This window comes from Pan paniscus, chromosome X (genome assembly GCF_029289425.2).
Source record: "Pan paniscus chromosome X, NHGRI_mPanPan1-v2.0_pri, whole genome shotgun sequence".
Taxonomy (NCBI): domain Eukaryota; kingdom Metazoa; phylum Chordata; class Mammalia; order Primates; family Hominidae; genus Pan; species Pan paniscus.
Genome location: NC_073272.2, coordinates 63906995 through 63928562, shown reverse-complemented (window position 1 = coordinate 63928562; position 21568 = coordinate 63906995). Strand labels below are relative to the sequence as shown.

At 41.0% G+C, this 21568-nt stretch overlaps 1 protein-coding gene and 1 long non-coding RNA gene across 3 annotated transcripts in view; one reads left to right on the top strand and one right to left on the bottom strand.

Moving 5' to 3' along the window:
- The first annotated feature begins 4777 nt into the window (after nucleotides 1-4777).
- Nucleotides 4778-21568, top strand: part of MTMR8 (myotubularin related protein 8) — a 134851-nt gene continuing 118060 nt past the window's right edge. Inside the window, exon 1 of the mRNA XM_003816924.5 lies at nucleotides 4778-4909. Coding sequence (XP_003816972.1) covers nucleotides 4886-4909 — 24 coding nt within the window. The 5' untranslated portion in view covers nucleotides 4778-4885. The remainder of the gene's footprint in view (nucleotides 4910-21568) is intronic.
- Nucleotides 11820-21568, bottom strand: part of LOC117977762 (uncharacterized) — a 177410-nt gene continuing 167661 nt past the window's right edge. For both annotated transcript variants that reach the window (XR_008622710.1, XR_008622711.1), the window contains one exon: nucleotides 11820-12175. This is a non-coding gene — a long non-coding RNA (uncharacterized LOC117977762). The remainder of the gene's footprint in view (nucleotides 12176-21568) is intronic.

The window sequence follows — 21568 nt, the reverse complement described above, 5'->3', positions numbered from 1 at the left end:
TGGGTGCATATATATTTAGGATAGTTAGCTCTTCTTGTTGAATTGATCCCTTTACCATTATGTAATGGCCTTCTTTGTCTCTTTTGATCTTTGTTGGTTTAAAGTCTGTTTGATCAGTGACTAGGATTGCAACCCCTGCCTTTTTTTGTTTTCCATTTGCTTGGTAGATCTTCCTCCATCCTTTTATTTTGAGCCTATGTGTGTCAATACAGAGACATTTCATCAGAGACCTGACAGAGATGAGGGAGTAAACATATAAATATCTGGGGGAAGAGCATTCTAGGCAAAGGAAATAACAAACATAAAGTCCCTGAGGCAGAAGAATGCCTGGTATATTTAAGAAACAGCAAGGAAATCAATATGACTTGAGGAGACAGAAAAAAGGGTGATAGAAGATTGATATAATAAGAGTTGTACTGGGCTTAGATATTATGTAGGGATTTATATACTATGGTTAATGTTTGGCTTTTACTCTAAAATGGAGAGCTGGTAGACAGTTTTAAATCAAGGAATCATATCATTCTAGATTTTAGATAGATGCTATGTAGATTATAGGTTCTAGGGGGACCAAGGCCAAAACATGCAGACCAGCTGGAGGCTGTGGCAGCAATCCAGGTAAGAGGTAACAGAGGCTTGAGGCCAGCCACAGTGGCTCATTCCTATAGTCCCAGCACTTTGTGAGGTGGAGCTGGGAGGATTGCTGGAGTCCAGGAGTTGGAAACCAGCCTAGGCAACATAGAAAGACATTGTGTCCACTAAAAAAAATTAAAAAGAAAAAAATTTAGCCAGGCACGGTGGTACACCTGTAGTTCCATCTACTTGGCAGGCTGAGACAGGAGGATCACTTGGGCCTGGGAGTTGGAGGCTGCAGTGAGCTATGATCACACCACTGCACTCCAGCCTCGATGACAGAGACATTGTCTTAAAAAATAAAAAATAAAATAAAATAAAACAGAGGCTTGGGCCAGGATACAGCAGTGAGAAGTGATTGAATTTGGAGACAATTTTGAAGGAAGAACTTATGGGATTTGATGATGAATCAGGTGTGGGATATGAGAGAAAATGATGCCTCCAAGACTTTTGTCCTGAATGACTGTGCTATGTTTTAATGTTTGTGTCTCCTCCAAAATTGGTATTGAACCTTAATCCCAATGCAACAGTATTAAGAATTAATTATTAAGGGGCATTTAAAAGGTAATTAGGCCATGAGGGCTGTATTCTTACAGATGGGATCAGTGCCTTATAAAAGGGCTGGATGGAACTAGCCATGTGAGTATCTCCTGCTATGTGAGGATACAGCATTCATCACTCCAGATGGCATTTAAGATGTCATCTTGGAAGCAAAGAGAGAGTACTTCTCACCAGACACTGAACCTACTGGCACCTTGATCTTGGTTTTCCAGCCTTCAGAACTGTGATAAGTACATTTCTGTTCTGTACAAATTATCCAGTCTAGAGTATTTAGTTTTAGCAGCACAAATGCACTAGGATAAACTTGGAAGGATAAAATTGCAATTTCCTGAGATGAGTAATACTGTGTAAAGAGCAGGCTTGAGGATTCAGGTGGAAATAAAAAATTCTGTTTTGGATGTAATAAGTTTGAGAGGTCTCTAAGATATCTGAGCAGACATGTCAGTAGGCTGCTGAATATTATGTAAGCTTTGAGTTCAGAGGACAGATAAAGATTAGAGATAAAATTTTGGGAGCTGTCCACAAATAGATGCTATTTAAAGCCATGGCACTGGATGACAGCACCCAAGGAATAAGTGTAAATAAAGAAGAGGACCAACGTCTGAGCACTGGCAGCATTACAACATGTAGAGATAGGTAAAGTGAAGTGAAACAGCAAAAGAGATTGGGAATGAGAAGTCAGTGATGTAGGAGAGAGAGTGGTATCCCTATCCCTGGAGCCAAGTGAACAAAATGTATCAAGGAGAAGGGAGTGATCAAATACTGCTGAGAGGACAAAAAGAGATCTGAGGATGACCAATGGATTTTGCAATGGGGAGAATATTGGTAACTTTGACAAGAACAGTTTGGTGGAGTGGTGGAAGAAATGCCTGATTAGAGAGGTTTCAAGTGAGAATAGGATAGGAATAGAAGAGAATGGATTTAGATAAATCTTTTGAAGAGTTCTGCCGTAAAGTATAAGAGGAATGGGGGGATGGCAGGTTGGGGACAGAAATGTGCATCCAAAAAGATATTTTTTAAGATTGGAAATACTATGGAATGCTTTCATGCTGATGGCAGTGATCCAGTAAAGTGGGAACATTTAGTAATAAAGGCAAGGAAACAATTGAGCAGGCTAAAGAGAATGAAATTGAGTGGACAAGTGGAAGGGTTGCCTTAGGAAAGCTCAGGAAGAGTTCGTTAATTGAAGACAGATTATATGGGCTCACATGCAGGGCATCAAGCAAATTTGGTTTGGGGATGATGTGGAAGTTCCCTTCTCATAGCTTCTATTTTTATCAGCAAACTAGGAAGAAGGTAAGCATTTGAGAGAGAAAACAGAAATATTTGATAATAAAGTTGAGGAAAGGAAGGAACCTATCAATATTCATTGTGTCTTTACAGTGTTCCTGGAACCTCATATACATTACATTTTGAATTCCCACAAGGACTTTAAGAGAATAGGTTTACAGCTGAGAAAACTAAGGCACAGAGAGTTTGTGTAATTTGCCCAGGGCCATGTATTATTAGCATATTGCTAAACCAAAATTTGAACCTTGTCTGACTAGAGTCCACACACTCTTTCCACTATCCTAAACAGCATGGAAACAAGGTTTTGAGTCTGAGTAACTGGGTATATGGTGGTGCAATTAGTAGGGATAGGAAAAACTTGAGAAAGAGCAAGTGATAGAGGTGGGAAAATGCAAGGGGGTTGTGAGACAGTGTGAAAGATGAGTTTGTTTTGGGCCATGATGCCTTTAATGTGCTAGCAGGAACATGCAAGTAGAACTGTCAGAGGGCAATTGGAAGTTCTAAATTTGAACTCAGGAAAAAGGTCATGGTACTTGAGATATGAAGTTGGGTGTCCCCTACTGAGGGTTCATTAGCCCCTTTTCACACTGCTATAAATAAATACCCAAGACTGGGTAATTTACAAAGAAAAGAAGTTTAATTGGCTCACCGTTCTGCAGGCTGTACAGGAAGCATAGTGGCTTCTGGTTCTGGGGAGGCCTCAGGAAACTTCCAGTCATGGTGGAAGGCAAATGGGGAGTGAGGCACTTCACATGGCCAGAGCAGGAGGAAAGTGGGCAGGGGAAGGTGCCACACACTTCTAAGCCATCAGATCTCGTGAGAACTCACTCACTATGGCAACGACAATACCAAGGAGGCTAGTGTTAAACCATTCAGAAGAAACCACCCCCATGATCCAATCACCTCCTACCAGGCCCCACTTCCAACATAAGGGATTACAATTAAACATGAGATTTGGTGGGGACACAGATCCAAGCCATATCCAGGAGTAAGGGTTTAACTTGTGGAAGAGATCAAGATAACCAAAAGAAAGAAAATAGAAGAGGAATGAGGATAGAAGCCAGGAAAATGGCTTAAAAAAAAGAGAAAGTTGCTGGGAAGGAGTCAGAGAAGGAACAGTTGGGGATGCAGGCAGTGAGTTTGTTTATAATAAAGGTCAAGGGAAGAAAGAATGTCAAAAAGGAATATGAATCAATAGTTTTAAATGCTGTAAAACAAATAGAAAAGGAGCACTGAGAAGAGCTGTTGGAATCAGCAGCTGGAATTTAGGATGATGTGAAAGAGCCAATTGAGTGGAGTGGTAGGGAGGAGTGAGTTTGTTATGGAGAAGTGAAGGTGATGATAAGTAGACTATTCTTTTGAGATATTTGGCAGTGAAAGGGCTGAACATGATGGAACGATGGTACAAGGGAGAATAGGGTCATGGATCGAGGGAAGGGCCTTCAGGCTAGGGAAGAAGGCAGAATGTGATAAACGAGTAGTTTTGCTAGCAAATGTTATAAGAACTCAAAGAAGAACAAAATTATTTTGTAGGGGCAGTGAGATTGCAAACCATAACACTGCAATAGTAGAGCTAGAAATTACCCTGAGATAGTGGCCAATACCCTCATTGTAACCTTGGTCAGCTTAAGACCCAGAGAGGTGGCATGATTTCCCCAAGGTCACATAGCAAGTTAGTGGCAGACCTGAGAGGAGTAGAATCCAGATTTCCCAACTGTCAGATTGTTCTTTTTTCCACCACAAATCTAACTTGGAGCACACCACTGAGGGTCTGCACCTATTTACCCCTCATCTGATAGCTGGTCCAGTGGGCCCTTTCTTGGTCCTCTTCCCATATCTACGATGGCAAAAGTGATGAGGATACTGTAGTATTCCAGATTTTAACTAGGTTGATGGCAGCAGACACATAAAGGAGAGATAGAGAGGAGGATATACCTTTCCATATTTCAAAAAATATTCTCTGGTGACTTGCCCAAGGTCTCACAGCTAGGAAGCTCTTCAGAAACCCAATTGCCAGCATGGGGCAGCCTGTGTTACTGCTGCAGGATGCTATCATTGTAATATTAAAGGAGTGACATCTGTGTTCAGAGTCCTTATAGCATCAAGAAGGGTGAGAAGGGTGGCAGTACTCGAATCTGGGACTTAAAGACTCGGCCAAACGTTGAACCTGAACCAGAATAATCAATTTCCCGAAGAAAAGGGCACTTGCCAGGAAGCAAGATGGCGGGAACGGCTACGGTCAAAGTGTCGCGATAGGAGCTTTCGCCGAGGATCAGGTGACGAGAGTTTGAGCCAGGACCGGGAGGGCGGGGGTAGAAACCCGGGTTGAGGCAGGAGGCGGCTAGACCGGTGGCGGCGGCATCCGGAGTAGCACTGAGATCTTCCGGTGGCGGGAACTGCAGTCATGGATCATATTACGGTACCCAAGGTAAGGAGAAGAGTTAAGCGAGGCTGACAGCTGCGAGCTTCCTCTTGGTGCTCACCTGGGAGCCCAGACACACCTCCTCAGCCTTCTCAGCCTTCTTTGACGCGTCTTTCCTGTGCGGGGTCCCGGGTTCTCTTTCTGGGTCCACACCCCCTTTCAACCAAACACCTCTTCTTAGGATCTGCTTGCGGGCGTCAGCGGCCGGGAAAGAGGTGGTCTGCACCACTGTCCCCTTACGCGACACCGCCCCCGCTCCTGGTGCACGCCTGTTCTGGCCCTCTGACTCCAGCTCCTCCCTAGCCTTGACCTCACACTCACCCTTATCTCAGCTTTTTATACTAGCTGCACTTGTAACCGCCATTCGCGAATACCCCACATTGCTCTGCCTCCTGCGGAGTTACTTCCTTTATCGAGCGTTTCTTCACCATCCTCTTGGCTCCTCCAGCCACTAACCTTCCCCAGGGACTGCCCAGAACCCCACTCTCGCTCCAGCTCCACGGCATGCCTGTGAGGGTTTGTGGGGGCCACAGCATCTCTTCAGCCAAAGCTGGGCAATGGAAAAGGAAGAGGAGTGGGGCAGAGTGGATCTGGCTCTGCTCAGCCGGTAGGAGAAACCCAAGAGGTTTATCTAGCCAGTTGTCACCTGTTTTTAGCCAGTCCCGAGTTAGAGTTACTTCTGCTACTTTTTCCTCTCATCTTTCCAGATCCTACTCCCTCCCTTCCCAACGCCAGCCCCTTTCTGTTTCAAATCCACTTCCCTCCTTTCTCCTGTCTGGGGCTGGGGAACAGTGAAAAGTTCACAACTAGTCTGTGGTTATTTTTTCCTGTTGATCATAACACACGTGGTCCAGGCTAATTGAAGTCCTGGTAAAAAATCCAGCGTGTTTTTAATGGAAAGAGCATGGATTTTGAAGCCAGAAGACTTGAATTAAAGTGCTGCCCACTGCACCCCCACCAACTACTTAGCTAATGACTTCGGACAAATTATTTAACCTCTCTGAGCCTTAGCTTTCCTCACCTACTGATAGGGTTTTTCTCTGTGTCCCCACCCAAATCTCATCTTGTAGCTTCCGTAATTCTCACGTGTTGTGGGAGGGACCCGGTGGGAGACGGTTGAATCATGGGGGCAGGGCTTTCCTGTGCTGTTCTTGTGATAGTGAATGGGTCTCATGAGATCTGATGGTTTTAAAAACGGGAGTTTCTTTGCACAGGCTCTCTCTTTGCCTGCTGCCATGCACGTAAGATGTGACTTGCTCCTCCTTGCCTTCCTCCATAATTGTGAGGTCTCCCCAGCCATGTGGAACTGTTAAGTCCAATAAACCTCTTTGGTAAATTGCCCAGTCTCGGGTATGTCATCAGCAGCTTGAAAACAGACTGATACACCTACCAAATGAGGATAATGAAATTTGCCCGGCTCACTTCACAAGATGGTTGTGGGATTAAATAAGAGGATGTGTGTGAAAGAGTTTTTGTAACTAGTAATGTTTTGCCCACTTTTTAGCATAAAACTTTGATGCTGCCTGATGGGCAAAGCACAAACTCCAACCTTTAACCTTTTTTTCTGACTCCCTCCTCTTCAGGGCCTTTCTCGGGGAGGATAACCACATCCCGTGTAAAAGCCAGCCAGCCTTGCCTTTTTCTGTGTCCCTTTGTTTCCGGATCATGTCATTTGTACGGGTCCTCTGACATGGTATAAGAAGGTGGTACCATTAAAGGAAAGGAACTTCTGTTGTCCAGACTCCCTTTTCTCCCAACCCACCTAAGCTTGGGCCACGTTACTTGTCTAGTTCAAAATCAGCTCACTCGAATACTCCTTTTTTCTCTCTTTTGACAACTGGGGAAGATGGGGAGGCAGAACTGCTCCTGTCCTTGAGTGTTAAAATATTAAAATTCCCCTGTTAGGGATTGAAGCTATAAACTGGGCTGGCTGTATGGAAATTGGAAGGGAGAAGAAACCATTAACGGGCCCATACGAAAATTATAATAGCAGCTAATACGTATAGAATATTTAACTATGTGACAGGCACTGTGTTCAATATTTTACCTGAAATATGCCTTGAATCCTTACAATAACCTATTAGGAGATACTATTATTATTCCCATGTTACAGATGAGGAAACTGAGATCCATAGATGTGGAATGCTTGCCTAATAAACAAAGATAGGAGTGCTCAGACTGGTGCTGGGATAGGGTTCGTGCTCAAGAAAACTTAAACTTGCATCATGGTCAGACTCCATTTGTACTGCATGGATAGTGTGATTAGTCTTGAAATATAAATAAAAACTCCAAATGAAGACTTGATTCTTTAAGCAGAATTAGTATTTGTTTTGGTGCCTGGCAGGGCTGTGAGTGCCCACAGGTGGTATGCTGCTGTGAGTCTGTTTTTTTCTCAGTTTCTAGAAAGGATTAGGGTTGCATTAATGGCTCGGGATTAAAATGGCCTCCCTTTTGTTAACTCACTGTTTCCATAAAAGAGAGAGACATCTGCCTTGTCCATCTCAGGTCAAAGGGATAACTTTGAGTTTGTCAGTCATTAGTTGTGTATGTCAAGTACAAAAGTGACTTTTATTTTTGGCTCTTGCTTGAGTCTTTTTCTTTACTCAGGAAGACTTTAAAAAATTATTGAAGTACAGTACACATAAAGAAAAGTGTATAGATTGGAAGTATTCATTGTGCTATAAACTTAAAAACTGGACACACCTGTGCAACCGCTACTGAGATTAAAAAAAACAAAAACAAAAAAAAACCAAAAAAAAAAAAAAAAAGAACATTACGAGAAGTCCACTTCATGCCCCCTTCCAGTCAATACCCCTCCCAAGGGTAAACTACTATACTGACCTCTAACAGGATACATTCATTTTACTCTTTTGTTGTACTTAATATAAATGGATTAATACATTCTCTTTTGTGTTTGACTTCTTTTGCTCAACATTGTTTGAAAGATTTATCCATATTATTTCTTGAAGTTATAGATCATTCTCATTGCTATATTATGTTTTGTTAACATGCCACATGCGATTTATCCATTCTTCTGTTGATGGGGAATTTCCAGTTTCTGCCTTTTGCCAATAGTACATTTTGACAGATTTAAATATACATTTTTGTTGGTATATGCCATCGGAGTGGAATTTCTGGGCCGTAGAATATGCATATGTTCATCTAGACACTACCAATTTTACATTCCCACAACCTATGTATGAGAACAGATCTATCTTTCTAAGATATAGCTTAGGGTTCAACAACCATTTTTGGAGCATCTCAGACCTGCCCTAAAGTTTGGTGACTCCCCTATCTGAATCAGAATTTGTTCTATGTATTTTTCCCTACCCTCATTACATCTGTGTCAGTTGGCACCCAGAATTCTTAATTACTTTTCTTTCCTGGAATGGAAGCTTAATAATAAGGCTTTATGCAATTAACATTTATTGAGCTTCAACTGGTTTGACAATTTGCTGTGGTTTAAGAGTGCATACTTTGGAGCCAGGCTGTCTGAAATAAAATCTCAACTCTGCTACTTAACTAGCTTTGTGATTTTGGCAAATATATAATCTCTTTTGCCTCAGTTTCTTCATCTATAAGATGGTGTTGAAAATAGTACCTATCTCACAGGGTTGTTATAAGAATTAAATAAGTTAGTATCTGTAAAGTGCTTAGAACAATGTCTGGCACATGGTAGATGCTTAATTTAGCTACCAGTCACTATCATCATCGTTATTAATTATTATATGCAGAATATCACATTGGGAGTCAAGGATACATAACTGGATATGGATATGGCAACTGCCCTCTGGGATCTCTTAAGTAAGGTGATGAGATGCCAAGCACAAGGTCCAAAAATGAAAGAGACTGAAAAATATGTCTATTCTGTCTTGTGATCTGATGGGAGCAGCCTGACAGGCAGGGAGAAGCTCTTCCAAGTTTACAGCCTCTTAGACCTCAGTAACTACTCTAGAGAATAGTGTTATGTGTTTAATTCATGAATCTCTTTAATCAAGGACAAGGATAATTTAGTCAAAAATCTGTTTTCTGGACTCTCCTTCACATAAATAATTGCTAGCTCATTAAGGAATGTTTTAACACAAAAAAAGTAATTTCTACATTTGTGTGGGTAGAAAAAAAAGACAGTGAAAGATTTTATAGATTGTAAAGGACTTTGAATGTTACACTGAGGAATTTGAACTTGTAAATAGCCAAGGAGCTACTAAAGCTTTATAAGTCTAGAAATGGAAAAGTTAGAAAGGACCTTTTAAAAGATTATCTAAATGAGGAATGGGGATGAAGTTTCTTTTTGGAATGATGGAAATGTTCTAAAATTACATTGTGGTGATGGTTGTACAACTCCAAATTTACTAAAACTAATTGAATTGTATACTTAAAAGAGTGAATTTGTCTGGGCCTGGTTGGCTCAAGCCTGTAATCCCAACATTTTGGGAGCCCCAGATGGGAGGATCACTTGAGCCCAGGAGTTTGAGACCAGCCTGGGTGACATAGTGAAACCTCATCTGTACAAAAAATTTAAAAAAATTAGCTGGGTGTGGTGGTTTGCACCTGTGGTCTCAGCTACTCGAGAGGCTTGGGGGGGCGGGTGGGGATGGCTTGAATCTGGGAGGTCGAGGCTGCAGTGAGCTCTGATAGTGCCACTTCACTCTGGCCTAGGCGACAGAGTGACACCCTGTTTCAAAAAAAAGGGTGAATTTTATGGTATGTAAATTATAGTTCAATAAAGCTGCTAATAACTAAGTTAATTAATAAATAAAGATCATCTAGTGATGGTCCAAGCCTCTCATTTCACAGATGTGAAAACTGAGTCCAGAGAGCTAGAGTTTTTTATCCAAGGTCAAACATCTAGCAAGTAGCAGATGTAGCATTGTCTTTTAATTGTTTAGTATGCATAGCTTGTTCAGACTATAATAAACTGTGGAGTTATCACAGAAACGACATCCAAAATAATTGGAGTGCCAGATGGGTACAGAATGCTATCCTCGATAGTAATAATAAAAAATAATAACACTTTGTAGTATGTTAATAACACTTTGTAACACTTTGTAGTACCACACAGGAGATTACAATTTGTATGAAGCTTTCTTAAAAGCAGATAATTTTTGCCTTTACTTCCAGGAAACTAAGGCCAAATGTTCAGTCATGTTAACTACATTAGCCCTTGTACTTAGCATAATTGCTTCCTCCCACTCTTCATGGCTTTGGTTTTCATTCTAATAACCTATTTGTAGATCTGTCTTTTATTATTAACAACCTGAAATGCATTTAGACAAGAAGCAGGGTCAAAATAAAGAAACATAAAACTGGGTAAAGAAGTGTTTTTCATTATGAAGGAAATGAGATTTCCAGAGGTGAGAATTGTGCTCCCCTTCCAGTTCCCAAAATTGCAACTCCAGTTGGCTTCACTGTGATCCTTCCAGTCTAGGAAATAGTGTGATATAATGGAAAAAGCATGGACAAAGCTGGCTTTGAATTCAATCTATATTATTTATTAGCTCTGAGTTCTTGGGCAATCACTTAAACACTCTGAGTCTGTTGGGACTATGATGAAGATTAAGATAAGGTATGATGAGGGCCTGGCACATTATAAGTGCTCTATAACTGTGTGTTTTTTCCTCTCTATCAGAGCCAAACAATAGTAGAGGCTTTAGTATACATTAGTCATGGGAGGTGTCAAAGATCAGCCTGTCTCAGGGAGATTTGCCTGAGCATCCAGAAAGCCTCTTGGTACTACATTGCAAGGAAAGAGGCTACCTAGAAAGCCCTGGTGGCAGTGGTCTGGCATTTTAGACACTGTTTTATAGGCATTGGAATAATTTTCCTCACCACCAAAACCCACTCCTTCAACCTCATTTTGTACTTGGGACACCCCAACTAAGCAGTTACTCCTAGAAACCACTGGGATTTGTTTTAGGGTTGTGTCTTTTTAGATATCATTTTCTGGTTTTTGTGGTAAAATACTTAAGTGCTTTAGAGAGATGTTTTGCTAAGTACTAAAGACATTTTCATCATTTGAGACACCAATACTAGACAGAGAGTTAGGAGACCTGAATTCTGGCCCCACTTCTGATACTGACATGCTATGTGACCTTAGACTGTCTTTTTACCTCTCTAGGCTTCACTTTCTTCATCAGTAAAATAATATTTAACCTTTATAGAGCAATTGCTATGTGCCAGGTACTATTCTAAGTGCTTTATGTAAGTATTACATATTTATATGCTAATTTAACCCTTGCAACAATACTATTATCTTCATTTTAAATATAAAGAAAGCATCCAGAAAGCTTAAGCAACTTGCCCAGAGCTGGAAATACGAAGCCAAACAGTCTGTGACCCAAGTTTGTGCTCTTTACCCATGTACTATAGTGCTTCAATAAAATGAGCTGAGTGGATATACTAGCATTTCCTAAACTATGTTCCTGATGAACACTAGTCCCACAAGATAATTTGTTTTAAAAAAATGATTCTAAGGTAAAATATATTAACACCACAAACACTGTGGAGATTCATAGTGAATGTTCACCTATTAAAGGCTCCGAGAAGCCCTGCAATAAACCTGCTTATGTTTGTTTCACCCAGTGTTCCCCTATGCTGACCACAGAACTGTGTGTGTGCATGTGTGTACATGCCTATTAACATCTGTGGAACTAGGATTCATAGAACATGCCTTAAGAAATGCTGGTATCAATCTGGAAGGTTCCTTCTAACTCTTGAGTGCTTTCAGCATTTAAAAATGATAGATGTGGGGACCGCAAGATGCAGGATTCCTTTCCAAGTCTGAAATTTGCTTTAGTTGGAGGGACATGGAGAAGTAGGGTGTGGAGAGGCATAAGTTCAAGGCTAGTCTGGATTGTATTTTTAACACTTAACCTTCAATGACCTTGTACATCTTGACACAAAAGTATTCCACCATTCCCCTTCCTTCCTCCTGTTACATATTTTCTCGCTTATTACTTTAAAGAAGAGACCTAAATTAGAGAGGCTTGTCATAAAAGCCTGCCGTTTTTAATACATACAGGGCACAGCAGTTGTTTTCATGATGAATGCTCTCTGCTGTTGGGGGCAATGACACAAGGGGCAGGACTTGCTTGGGACATGGATGTGACTGATGAATATCATTACACTGGTTGGTATTCTAGAGCCAGGTGTCACTTCTTTTATTTATTATTGCAGTGCATCTAAGTTGTTACCAATAATTGTGGCAAATCAGGACGGTAGATGGATTCAGAGACCTCTGAAGTACACCTGATTTCCTCTCTTCCTCCCTTCCTAGAAAGAAAATGAGAAAAACAAACAGACAAACGTGGATTATGGTTCACAGCTTCTCCAAGAGCAAAGTTCTTATAAATGTCAGAGTGCTCTATCTACAGCTCAGGAGTGGAGAAATAACAAAACAATTGGGTGGCCTGCCTGGGAATTAAAATCTGTACCGTACCTAGTGGTGGTCAGCCTCTTTTCTCTCCTTTTCTCTCTTTTTTCATCTTTCTCTGTCTCCTTCTCTTTACTCTCCCTCTCTTCTCCTTGTTCTTCTCTCTCCTCCTCCCTCCTTTCCTCTCTCCTCCCTTCTTTTTTACCTTCCCTCTTGCATCCCCTTCTCTCCCCTTCCTTTTTGTCTTTTCCTTCTCTCTCCCCCCAATCTCTCTCTCTCGTTCTCTCTTCCCCTCACCCCCAACCCCACACACATATTCTGTGAGACCTCAGTTTCTGCCAGGTAAAAGCACAACGGGTAGAGGAACCCTCTTATAACACTGTATCAGAAACAGATGGGGCCCTGGTGCCTTTGAGTAGAAAGAGGGGAGGGTCTGAGTAACTGCAAGTCTCCTAGAAGGTCCTACCTGCTAATAGGCACAGGATTCCTGCCTTTGGGAGACATACTATAGAGGAAGTTCAGCCTGGATATCAATAATTTTCCCCTCCCTTCAGGCTTCCTCAAAGACTGTTCTCCAAGTGTCACACAGCACTCTTTGTACTTGCATAATGTAGCCGTTTGGTAGGTAGTGCCCTGGGCCTTAGCAGGAATTTCTTCTGAGTGACCAGTTTTTCCTCTTGTTGAGCATCTCCTACCATTCAGGACTGCATAAGGATCTCTGGGACAGTCAGGAGAAAGCTAAAGATGCTTTGTTTTTTTCAATTCCTACTACTCATCCCTTGACCATTTCTTTCCGCTGAAGTGTGACTTCTTTTCCTGAGTGTGAGTGAGTGAGGCCCTGTGCAATTGACACTGATGTTTTTCTTTTAATCTAATCACAATACACTTTGTCTAGCAGGGGCAAGCCTAGTTTCTTTCTTTCCTTTTTTGAGACAAGGCCTTGCTCTGTCGCCTGGGCTGGAGTGCAGTGGCATGAACTTGGCTCACTGCAGCCTCAACTTCCCAGGCTTAAGCGATCCTTCCCACCACAGCCTTCTGAGTGGCTGGGACCACAGGAGCATGGCCCCACACATGGCTAATTTTTTTAACATTTTTTTTTTTGTAGATATGAGGTCTCACTATGTTGCCCAGGCTGGTCTTGAACTCCTGGGCCCAAGCAATCCTCCTACTTGGGCCTCCCAAAGTTCTGGAATTACAGGTGAAAGCCACTGTACCTGGCACTTTTTGACTTTTAGTTGGCTGAAATGATGACATGCTTTCACCAAACTATTTCTATCATGTTTACATATCCTTCTGCATTGAGATGAGCACAATGCCTCCCTGCAGCTTCCCCATCAGGTAAGGAAATGGTTTATACCCATGGTTCTCTTGCTGTAGTTCTTTGCAGCTTTTCCCATAAGTATTTTCCATGGTGGTAGGGGGAGTGTTCTACTTATTCTGTGCCTGAAGATTCCTGTGAGTTGTTTTTCCCCTCTCATCCCCATGTGGGTTTTTGGTTTTAAAGTGCCCCCTGAATTCTGAGAGTTCTTTTTCATTTATCTTACACTGGTCCCTCTGGCTTTTCACTTAACTGTTTAATCCTTCTCTGGCCTTGTCCCACCTTGCTCCCTCCTTTCTATAGCTGGCCCCTTGTAGCTGACTTCACTTGCCTCTTCTTCTCCAGCCACCCTTTAGCCACCTTCTATATTATCAAAAGACAAAATTACAAGAAAATTTAGTTATAGATCTAATTCATGAATTGGGGAACCTCCATTCTACAAAATAGAATGAGCGTTCCCACTGGGCATTAACAGAACAGTGTATTTTGTAAGGTGGGAACCAGAAAACAGAATAGAATAAAAATAATCAGTTAACATGAGGTTACTTCAGGTTACTTTTTTTTTGTCAGGGTGAAAGCAGAGAAGACTTCCTTATTAAGCTGATTCAGGTAGATTGGAGTCTCCTGTTCTCAGGAAAAACTGGTCCGTTTGGGGATCTGTATGTTTCTTTAAAGTTTCAGTTTGATTATGAGACATTTAACTTGAGTGACTCCCTATTGGTTTGGTCTGGCCTCTTGGGACCAAGTGCAGGAGCTCTGTCCAAAACAATGGTCTCTGAAGTGATTAGGATCTTTGTCCCCACCAAGTCTCAAGTTGAATTGTAGTCCCCAATGTTGAAGACGGGGCCTAGTGAGAGGTAATTGGATCATGGGGATGGACTTCTCATGAATGGTTTAGCACCATCCTTCTGGTGCTGTCCTCATGATAGTGAGTGAATTATGAGATCTGGTTGTTTAAAAGTATGTGGCACCTCACCGCCTACCCTTGCTCTTGCTCTGCCATGTGAGATGCCTGCTCTCCCTTCACCTTCCACCATGGTTATAAGCTTCCTGAGGCCTCCCAAGAAGCTGTGCAGATACCACCACCATTCTTCCTTTAAAGCCTTCAAAACTGTGAGCCAATTAAACCTTTTGTCTTTATAAATTACCCAGTCCCAGATATTCCTTTATAGCAATGCAAGAACAGCCTAATACAGAAAATTGATACCAAGGAGTGGGGCATTACTATAAAGATACCTGCAAATCTGGAAGCAGCTTTGGAACTGGGTCATGGGCAGAGGTTGGAAGAGTTTGGAGGGCTCAGAGGAAGACAGGAAGATGAGGGAAAGTTTGGACCTTCCTAGAGACTGGTTAAATGGTTGTGAACAAAATGCTGATAGTGATATGGACAATGAAGTCCAGGCTGATGAGGTCTCAGATGGAAACAAAGAACTTACTGGGAACTAGAGCAATAGTCACATGTGTTATGCCTTAGCAAAGAACTTGGCTGGATTGTGTCCATGCCCTAGGGATCTGTGGAAGTTTGAGCTTGAGAATGATGATTTAGTGTATCTAGCATGAAAAAAATTCTAATCAGCAAAGTGTTCAAGAATGGCATGGCTGCTTCTAACTGCCTATGCTCAGATGCACAAGCAATGAAATGTCCTAAGGTTGGAACTTATATTTCAGGGTATAAAAATTTGGAAAATTTGAAGCCTGGCTATGTGGTAGAAAAGAAAAGCACATTTTCAGAAGAAGAATTCAAATGGGTTCCTGAGCAACCACTTGCTGGATAAATTTGCATAACTAAAAATGAGGCAAATAGTGATAGCCAAGACAATGGGAAAAAGACCTCAAAGGCATTTCAGAGACCTTAATGGCAGCCCCTCCCATCACAGACCCAGAGACTTAGGAGGAAGAATAGTTTTGTGGGTCAGGCCGAAGGCCCTGCAGCCCTGGGCATCCTTAAGACACTGGTTCTCAAATCTGGGCTACTCTGGCTCCAGCCTTGGCACAAAGGGGCCCAGATATAGCTTGGATTCTAGCTCCAAAGGGTTCAAGCCATAAGCCTTGGTGGCTTCCACATGGTGTTAAGCTTGCAGGGGCACAGATTGCAAAAGAGGAAGCTTGGGGGCCTCTGCCTATATTTCAGAGGATGTATGAAAATGCCTGGGTACCCAGGCAGAAGCCTGCTACAGGGGCAGAGCCCTCACAGAGAACCTCTACTAGGGCAGTATAGAGGAGAAATGTAGGGTTGGAGCCTACACACAGAGTCTCCGCCAGGGCACTACCTAGTGGAGCAGTGAGAAGGAGGCCACCACCCTCTAGACCACAGAATGGGAGATCCACTGGTAGTTTGCACCCTGCACCTGAAAAACCTGGAGGCATTCACCTACAACCTGTGAGAGCAGCTGCAGGTTCTGAACAATGCAAAACCACAGGGGCAGAGATGCAGAAGGCCTTCAGAGTCCACCCCTCACAGCAGTGTGCCCTGGATGTGGGACATGGAGTCAAAGGATATTATTTACTTAGGAGTTTTAAGTTTTAATGACTGCCCTGCTGGGTTTTGTACTTGCATGGGGCCTATAACTCCTTTCTTTTGGCTGATTTTTCCCTTTTGGAATGGAAATGTTTACCCAATGCTTATAACCCCATTGTATCTTGGAAGTAGCTAACTTGTTTTTGATTTTACAGGCTAGAAAGTAGAAGGAACTTACCTTGTTTCAGATGAGACTTTGGACTTTTGAGTTAATGCTGGGATGAGTTAAGATTTTCTGGGGACGATTGGGAAGGCATGATTGTATTTTCCAATGTGAGTAGGACATGAGATTTGGGGGACCAGGAGCAGAATGATATGGTTTGGTTCTGTCCCCACCAAACCTCATGTTGAATTATAATCTTTGGTGTTGGAGGTGGGAACTGGTAGGAGGTGATTGGATGATGGGGGTGCATCTCTCATGAGTGGTTTAGTACCATCCTTCTGGTGCTGTTCTCATGATAGTGTGTGAGTTCTCATGAAATCTGGTCATTTGAAAGTGTGTGGCTTCTTCCCCCCATTTTACTTCTTCTCTCGCAGTGTGAGTGTCTGCTCCCTCTTCACCTTCCACCATGATTGTGAGTTTCCTGAGGCCTACCTAGTAGCTGAGTACATGCCAACATCATGCTTACTGTACAGCCTGCAGAACCATGAACCAAATTATATAATATATAATAAATTATATATGTATAATAATATACATAATTTCTGATTTTGGTTTTATATATCATATATATAATTTTTGGTTTTGGAATTCTATATAATTATAAATTATATCATATATATAATACTGTCTCCAATAATTTTGTTAAAATATATCTGTAGCTATATCTATCTATATATCTAATCTGTATTTATATGCCTCCAGCAAGGATGGCTCTATGCTGGAAATGAATGCCTTCCTAGCTTGTACATGAAAATAAGACCTCTTGGGATTGGAAAACAGTTTTAAGAATGACTTTGCAGGACAGAATCCTAGGGGCAGGTGATCAAAAGAGATCTTTTTTCTTTGAAGCATAACTGCACTGTGTTGTAGTAAGGACTCAAATGAAATATGACATGTAAAGCTCAATACTTGGTGTATAGTAACTTCTCTATTTTGTTATTATAGTTGTTGTTGTTGTTTCTGTATTTAAGTGTGAAGCTTGGAACCTACCCCTGGAAAATAAGAGGATGAATGGGATGACTGTGTTCTCATCCTTGGCTGCATACTAGAATCACCTGGGGAACTTTTTCACTCTTGAGATCATTTATGTTAGAATATCTAGGGGTGGGACCAAAGAATCAGTATTTCTTAAACTTCTCCAATTCCAATATTCAGCTAAGAGGGAGAGCCATTGGCCTAAATTTGTTGTTGTTTTTAAAAATAATTCTGTATCTCAAAATAATAAGAGCTATCTATGACAAACCCACAGCCAATATCATACTGAATGGGCAAAAACTGGAAGCATTCCCTTTGAAAACTGGCATGAGACAGGGATGCCCTCTCTCACCACTCCTATTCAACATAGTGTTGGAAGTTCTGGCCAGGGCAATAAGGCAGGAGAAGGAAAGAAAGGGTATTCAATTAGGGAAATAGGAAGTCAAATTGTCCCTGTTTGCAGATGACATGATTGTATATCTAGAAAACCCCATCGTATCAGCCCAAAATCTCCTTAAGCTGATAGGCAACTTCAGCAAAGTCTCAGGATACAAAATCAATGTGCCAAAATCACAAGCATTCTTATACACCAATAGCAGACAAACAGAGAGCCAAATCATGAATGAACTCCCATTCACAATTGCTTCAAAGAGAATAAAATACCTAGGAATCCAACTTACAAGGGACGTGAAGGACCTCTTCAAGGAGAACTACAAGCCACTGCTCAACGAAATAAAAGAGGATACAAACAAATGGAAGAACATTCCATGCTCATGGGCAGGAGGAATCAATATCGTGAAAATGGCTATACTGCCCAAGGTAATTTATAGATTCAATGCCATCCCCATCAAGCTACCAATGACTTTCTTCACAGAATTGGAAAAACTACTGTAAAGTTCATATGGAACCAAAAAAGAGCCCGCATTGCCAAGTCAATCCTAAACCAAAAGAACAAAGCTGGAGGCATCACGCTACCTGACTTCAAACTATACTACAAGGCTACAATAACCAAAACAGCATGGTACTGCTACCAAAACAGAGATATAGACCAATGGAACAGAACAGAGCCCTCAGAAATAATGCCACATATCTGCAACCATCTGATCTTTGACAAACCTGACAAAAACAAGAAATGGGGAAACGATTCCCTATTTAATAAATGGTGCTTGGAAAAATGGCTAGCCATATGTGGAAAGCTGAAACTGGATCCCTTCCTTACACCTTATACAAAAATTAATTCAAAATGGATTGAAGACTTAAATGTTAGACCTAAAACCATAAAAACCCTAGAAGAAAACCTAGGCAATACCATTCAGGACATAGGCATGGGCAAGGACTTCATGTCTAAAACACCAAAAGCAGTGGCAACAAAGCCAAAATTGACAAATGAGATCTAATTAAACCAAAGAGCTTCTGCACAGCGAAAGAAACTACCATCAGAGAGAACAGGCAACCTACAGAATGGGAGAAAATTTTTGCAATCTACCCATCTGACAAAGGGCTAATATCCAGAATCTACAATGAACTCCAACAAATTTACAAGAAAAAAACAAACAACCCCATCGAAAAGTAGGCGAAGGATATGCACAGACACTTCTCAAAAAAAGACATTCATGCAGCCAAAAGACACATGAAAAAATGCTCATCATCACTGGCCATCAGAGAAATGCACATTGTTTTAAACCACAATGAGATACCATCTCATACCAGTTAGAATGGTGATCATTAAAAAGTAAGGAAACAACAGGTGCTGTAGAGGATGTGGAGAAATAGGAACACTTTTACACTGTTGGTGGGACTGTAAACTAGTTCAAACATTGTGGAATTCAGTGTGGCGATTCCTCAGGGATCTAGAACTAGAAATGCCATTTGACCCAGCCATCCCATTACTGGGTATATACCCAAAGGATTATAAGTCATGCTGCTATAAAGACACATGTACACATATGTTTATTGCGGCACTATTCACAATAGCAAAGACTTGGAACCAAGCCAAATGTCCAACAATGATAGACTGGATTAAGAAAATGTGGCACATATACACCATGGAATACTATGCAGCCCTAAAAAATGATGAGTTCATGTCCTTTGTGGGGTCATGGATGAAGCTGGAAACCATCATTCTCAGCAAACTATCGCAAGGACAAAAAACCAAACACAGCATGTTGTCACTGATAGATGGGAATTGAACAATGAGAACACATGGACACAGCAAGGGGAACATCACAAACCAGGGCCTGTTGTAGGGTGGGAGGAGCGGGGAGGGATAGCATTAGGAGATATACCTAATGTTAAATGACGAGTTACTGGGTGCAGCACACCAACATGGCACATGTATACATATGTAACTAACCTGCACATTGTGCACATGTACCCTAAAACTTAAAGTATAATATGAAAAAATAATTCCAGATCAATGGATTTTTCCATGTCCTTAATTTTTCTCAAATAAAAATTTTATTTAGATGAAGTTTGGATTAATTCAGTGGTTCTCAACAGTGGCTACACAATGGAATCACCCATGGAGCTTAAAATATTTAAATGCCTCACCTCAGACCAATTAAGTTAACCTTTGAGGGTGGAGCCCGAATATGTTTTTTTAAATCTCCCCTGGCATATAGCCCAGGTAGTACCAGTGGTTTAACTGAAAGAAGGTTTGTGTTGTGAGGCTAAGTCACTGCAGAGTTTAATTGCTACAGCCATAACATAATTATTTAATGGAAATCTGAAACGTGTGAGCATTTCTGGGTAACACTATTCTGGAATAACCATCTCTTGTGGTTTACAAAGTGAAGTCAGACACATATTCATTTGGTGTTTGTAATAACCTCAGTGGCAGGCATAGTTGGGAAACTGGCACAGTGCAGTGAAGTCAGTTCCCTGGTTTAACTGAAAGGAGGTTTGTGTTTGTGAGGCTAAGCCACTGATGTTATCTGTAGGTTTTTTGTAGATGTTATTTATCAAGCTGAGGAAATGCCCCTCTGTTCCTAGTTTGCTGAGAGGTTTTTATCATTAATGGGGATTGGATTTTGTCAAATGCTTTTCTGCATCTAGTGGTATGACACTGTGATTTTTTTTTTTCCTTTTTAGCTTGTTGATGTAATGGATTACATTAATTGATTGTTAAATGATGAACCAACATTACATACCTGGAATAAAACCCACTTGGTTGTAGTGTATAATTATTTTTATACATTGTTGGATTCAATTTACTAATTTTTATGGTATGAATTGTGTCCCCCAAAAAGTTCATATGTTGAAGTCCTAACCTCAGAATATGACTTTTTTTGAGATGGGGACTTTACAAAGGTAATCAAGTTAAAATGATGTCATTAGGGTGAGCCCTAACCCAATGTGACTGGGTTATAAGGAGAAATTTGGACACAGGCATGCATATTAGGAAGCTGATGTGAAAAGACAGAGGGAGAAGATGTCTATCTATAAGCCTAGGGGAGAGGACTGGGTTAGATCCTTCCCTCACATCTTTGAGAAGGAATCGGTTCTGCTGACACCTTGATTTTGGTTGTCTGGACTTCAGAACTGTGAGGTAATAAATTTCTGTTGCTTAAGCTGCCCAGTTTCTGGTACTTTGTTATGGCAGCCCTAGCAAACTAATACACCAATATTTTGTTGAGGATATTTGCATCTATGTTCATGAAAAATATTAGTCTGTTCTTTTCCTTTCTAGTAATGTATTTTCTGGTTTTGGAATTAGGGTAATGCTGGCCTTATAGAATGAGTTAGGAAGTATTCTGTCTGCTTCCATTTTGAAGAGATGGTAGATAATTGCTATAATTTTTTTGTTAATTGTTTGGTGGAATTCACCAGTGAAACCATCTGGACCTAAACCTTTCTGTTTTAGAAGATTGCTAATTTTGGATTTTGTTTCTCTAATAGATATGGCCCACTCAGATGATCTGTTTCTCCTTGTATGAGTTTTGGTAGACTGTGTCTTTTGATGTATTGGTCCATTTCACCTAGATTATCAAATTTGTGGACATACAGTTATTCATAATATTGTTTCATTATCCTTTTAATGTACATAGGATCAGTAGTGATGGCCCCTCTTTCATTTCTGGTGTTATTTGTGTCTTCACTCTCTTTCTTAGCCTGGCTAGCATCTTATCAATTTCTTGATCTTTTCAAAGAGCCAGCTTTGGGTTTTGTTGATTTTCTCTATTGATTTCCTGTTATCAATTTCATTGATTTCTACTCTATAATATTTCAGAAGTTTACTTTGGATTAAATTTGCTCTTGTATTTTTTAGTTTTCTAAGGTAAAAGCTTAGATTATTGACCTTAGATTTTTCTTTGTTCTAA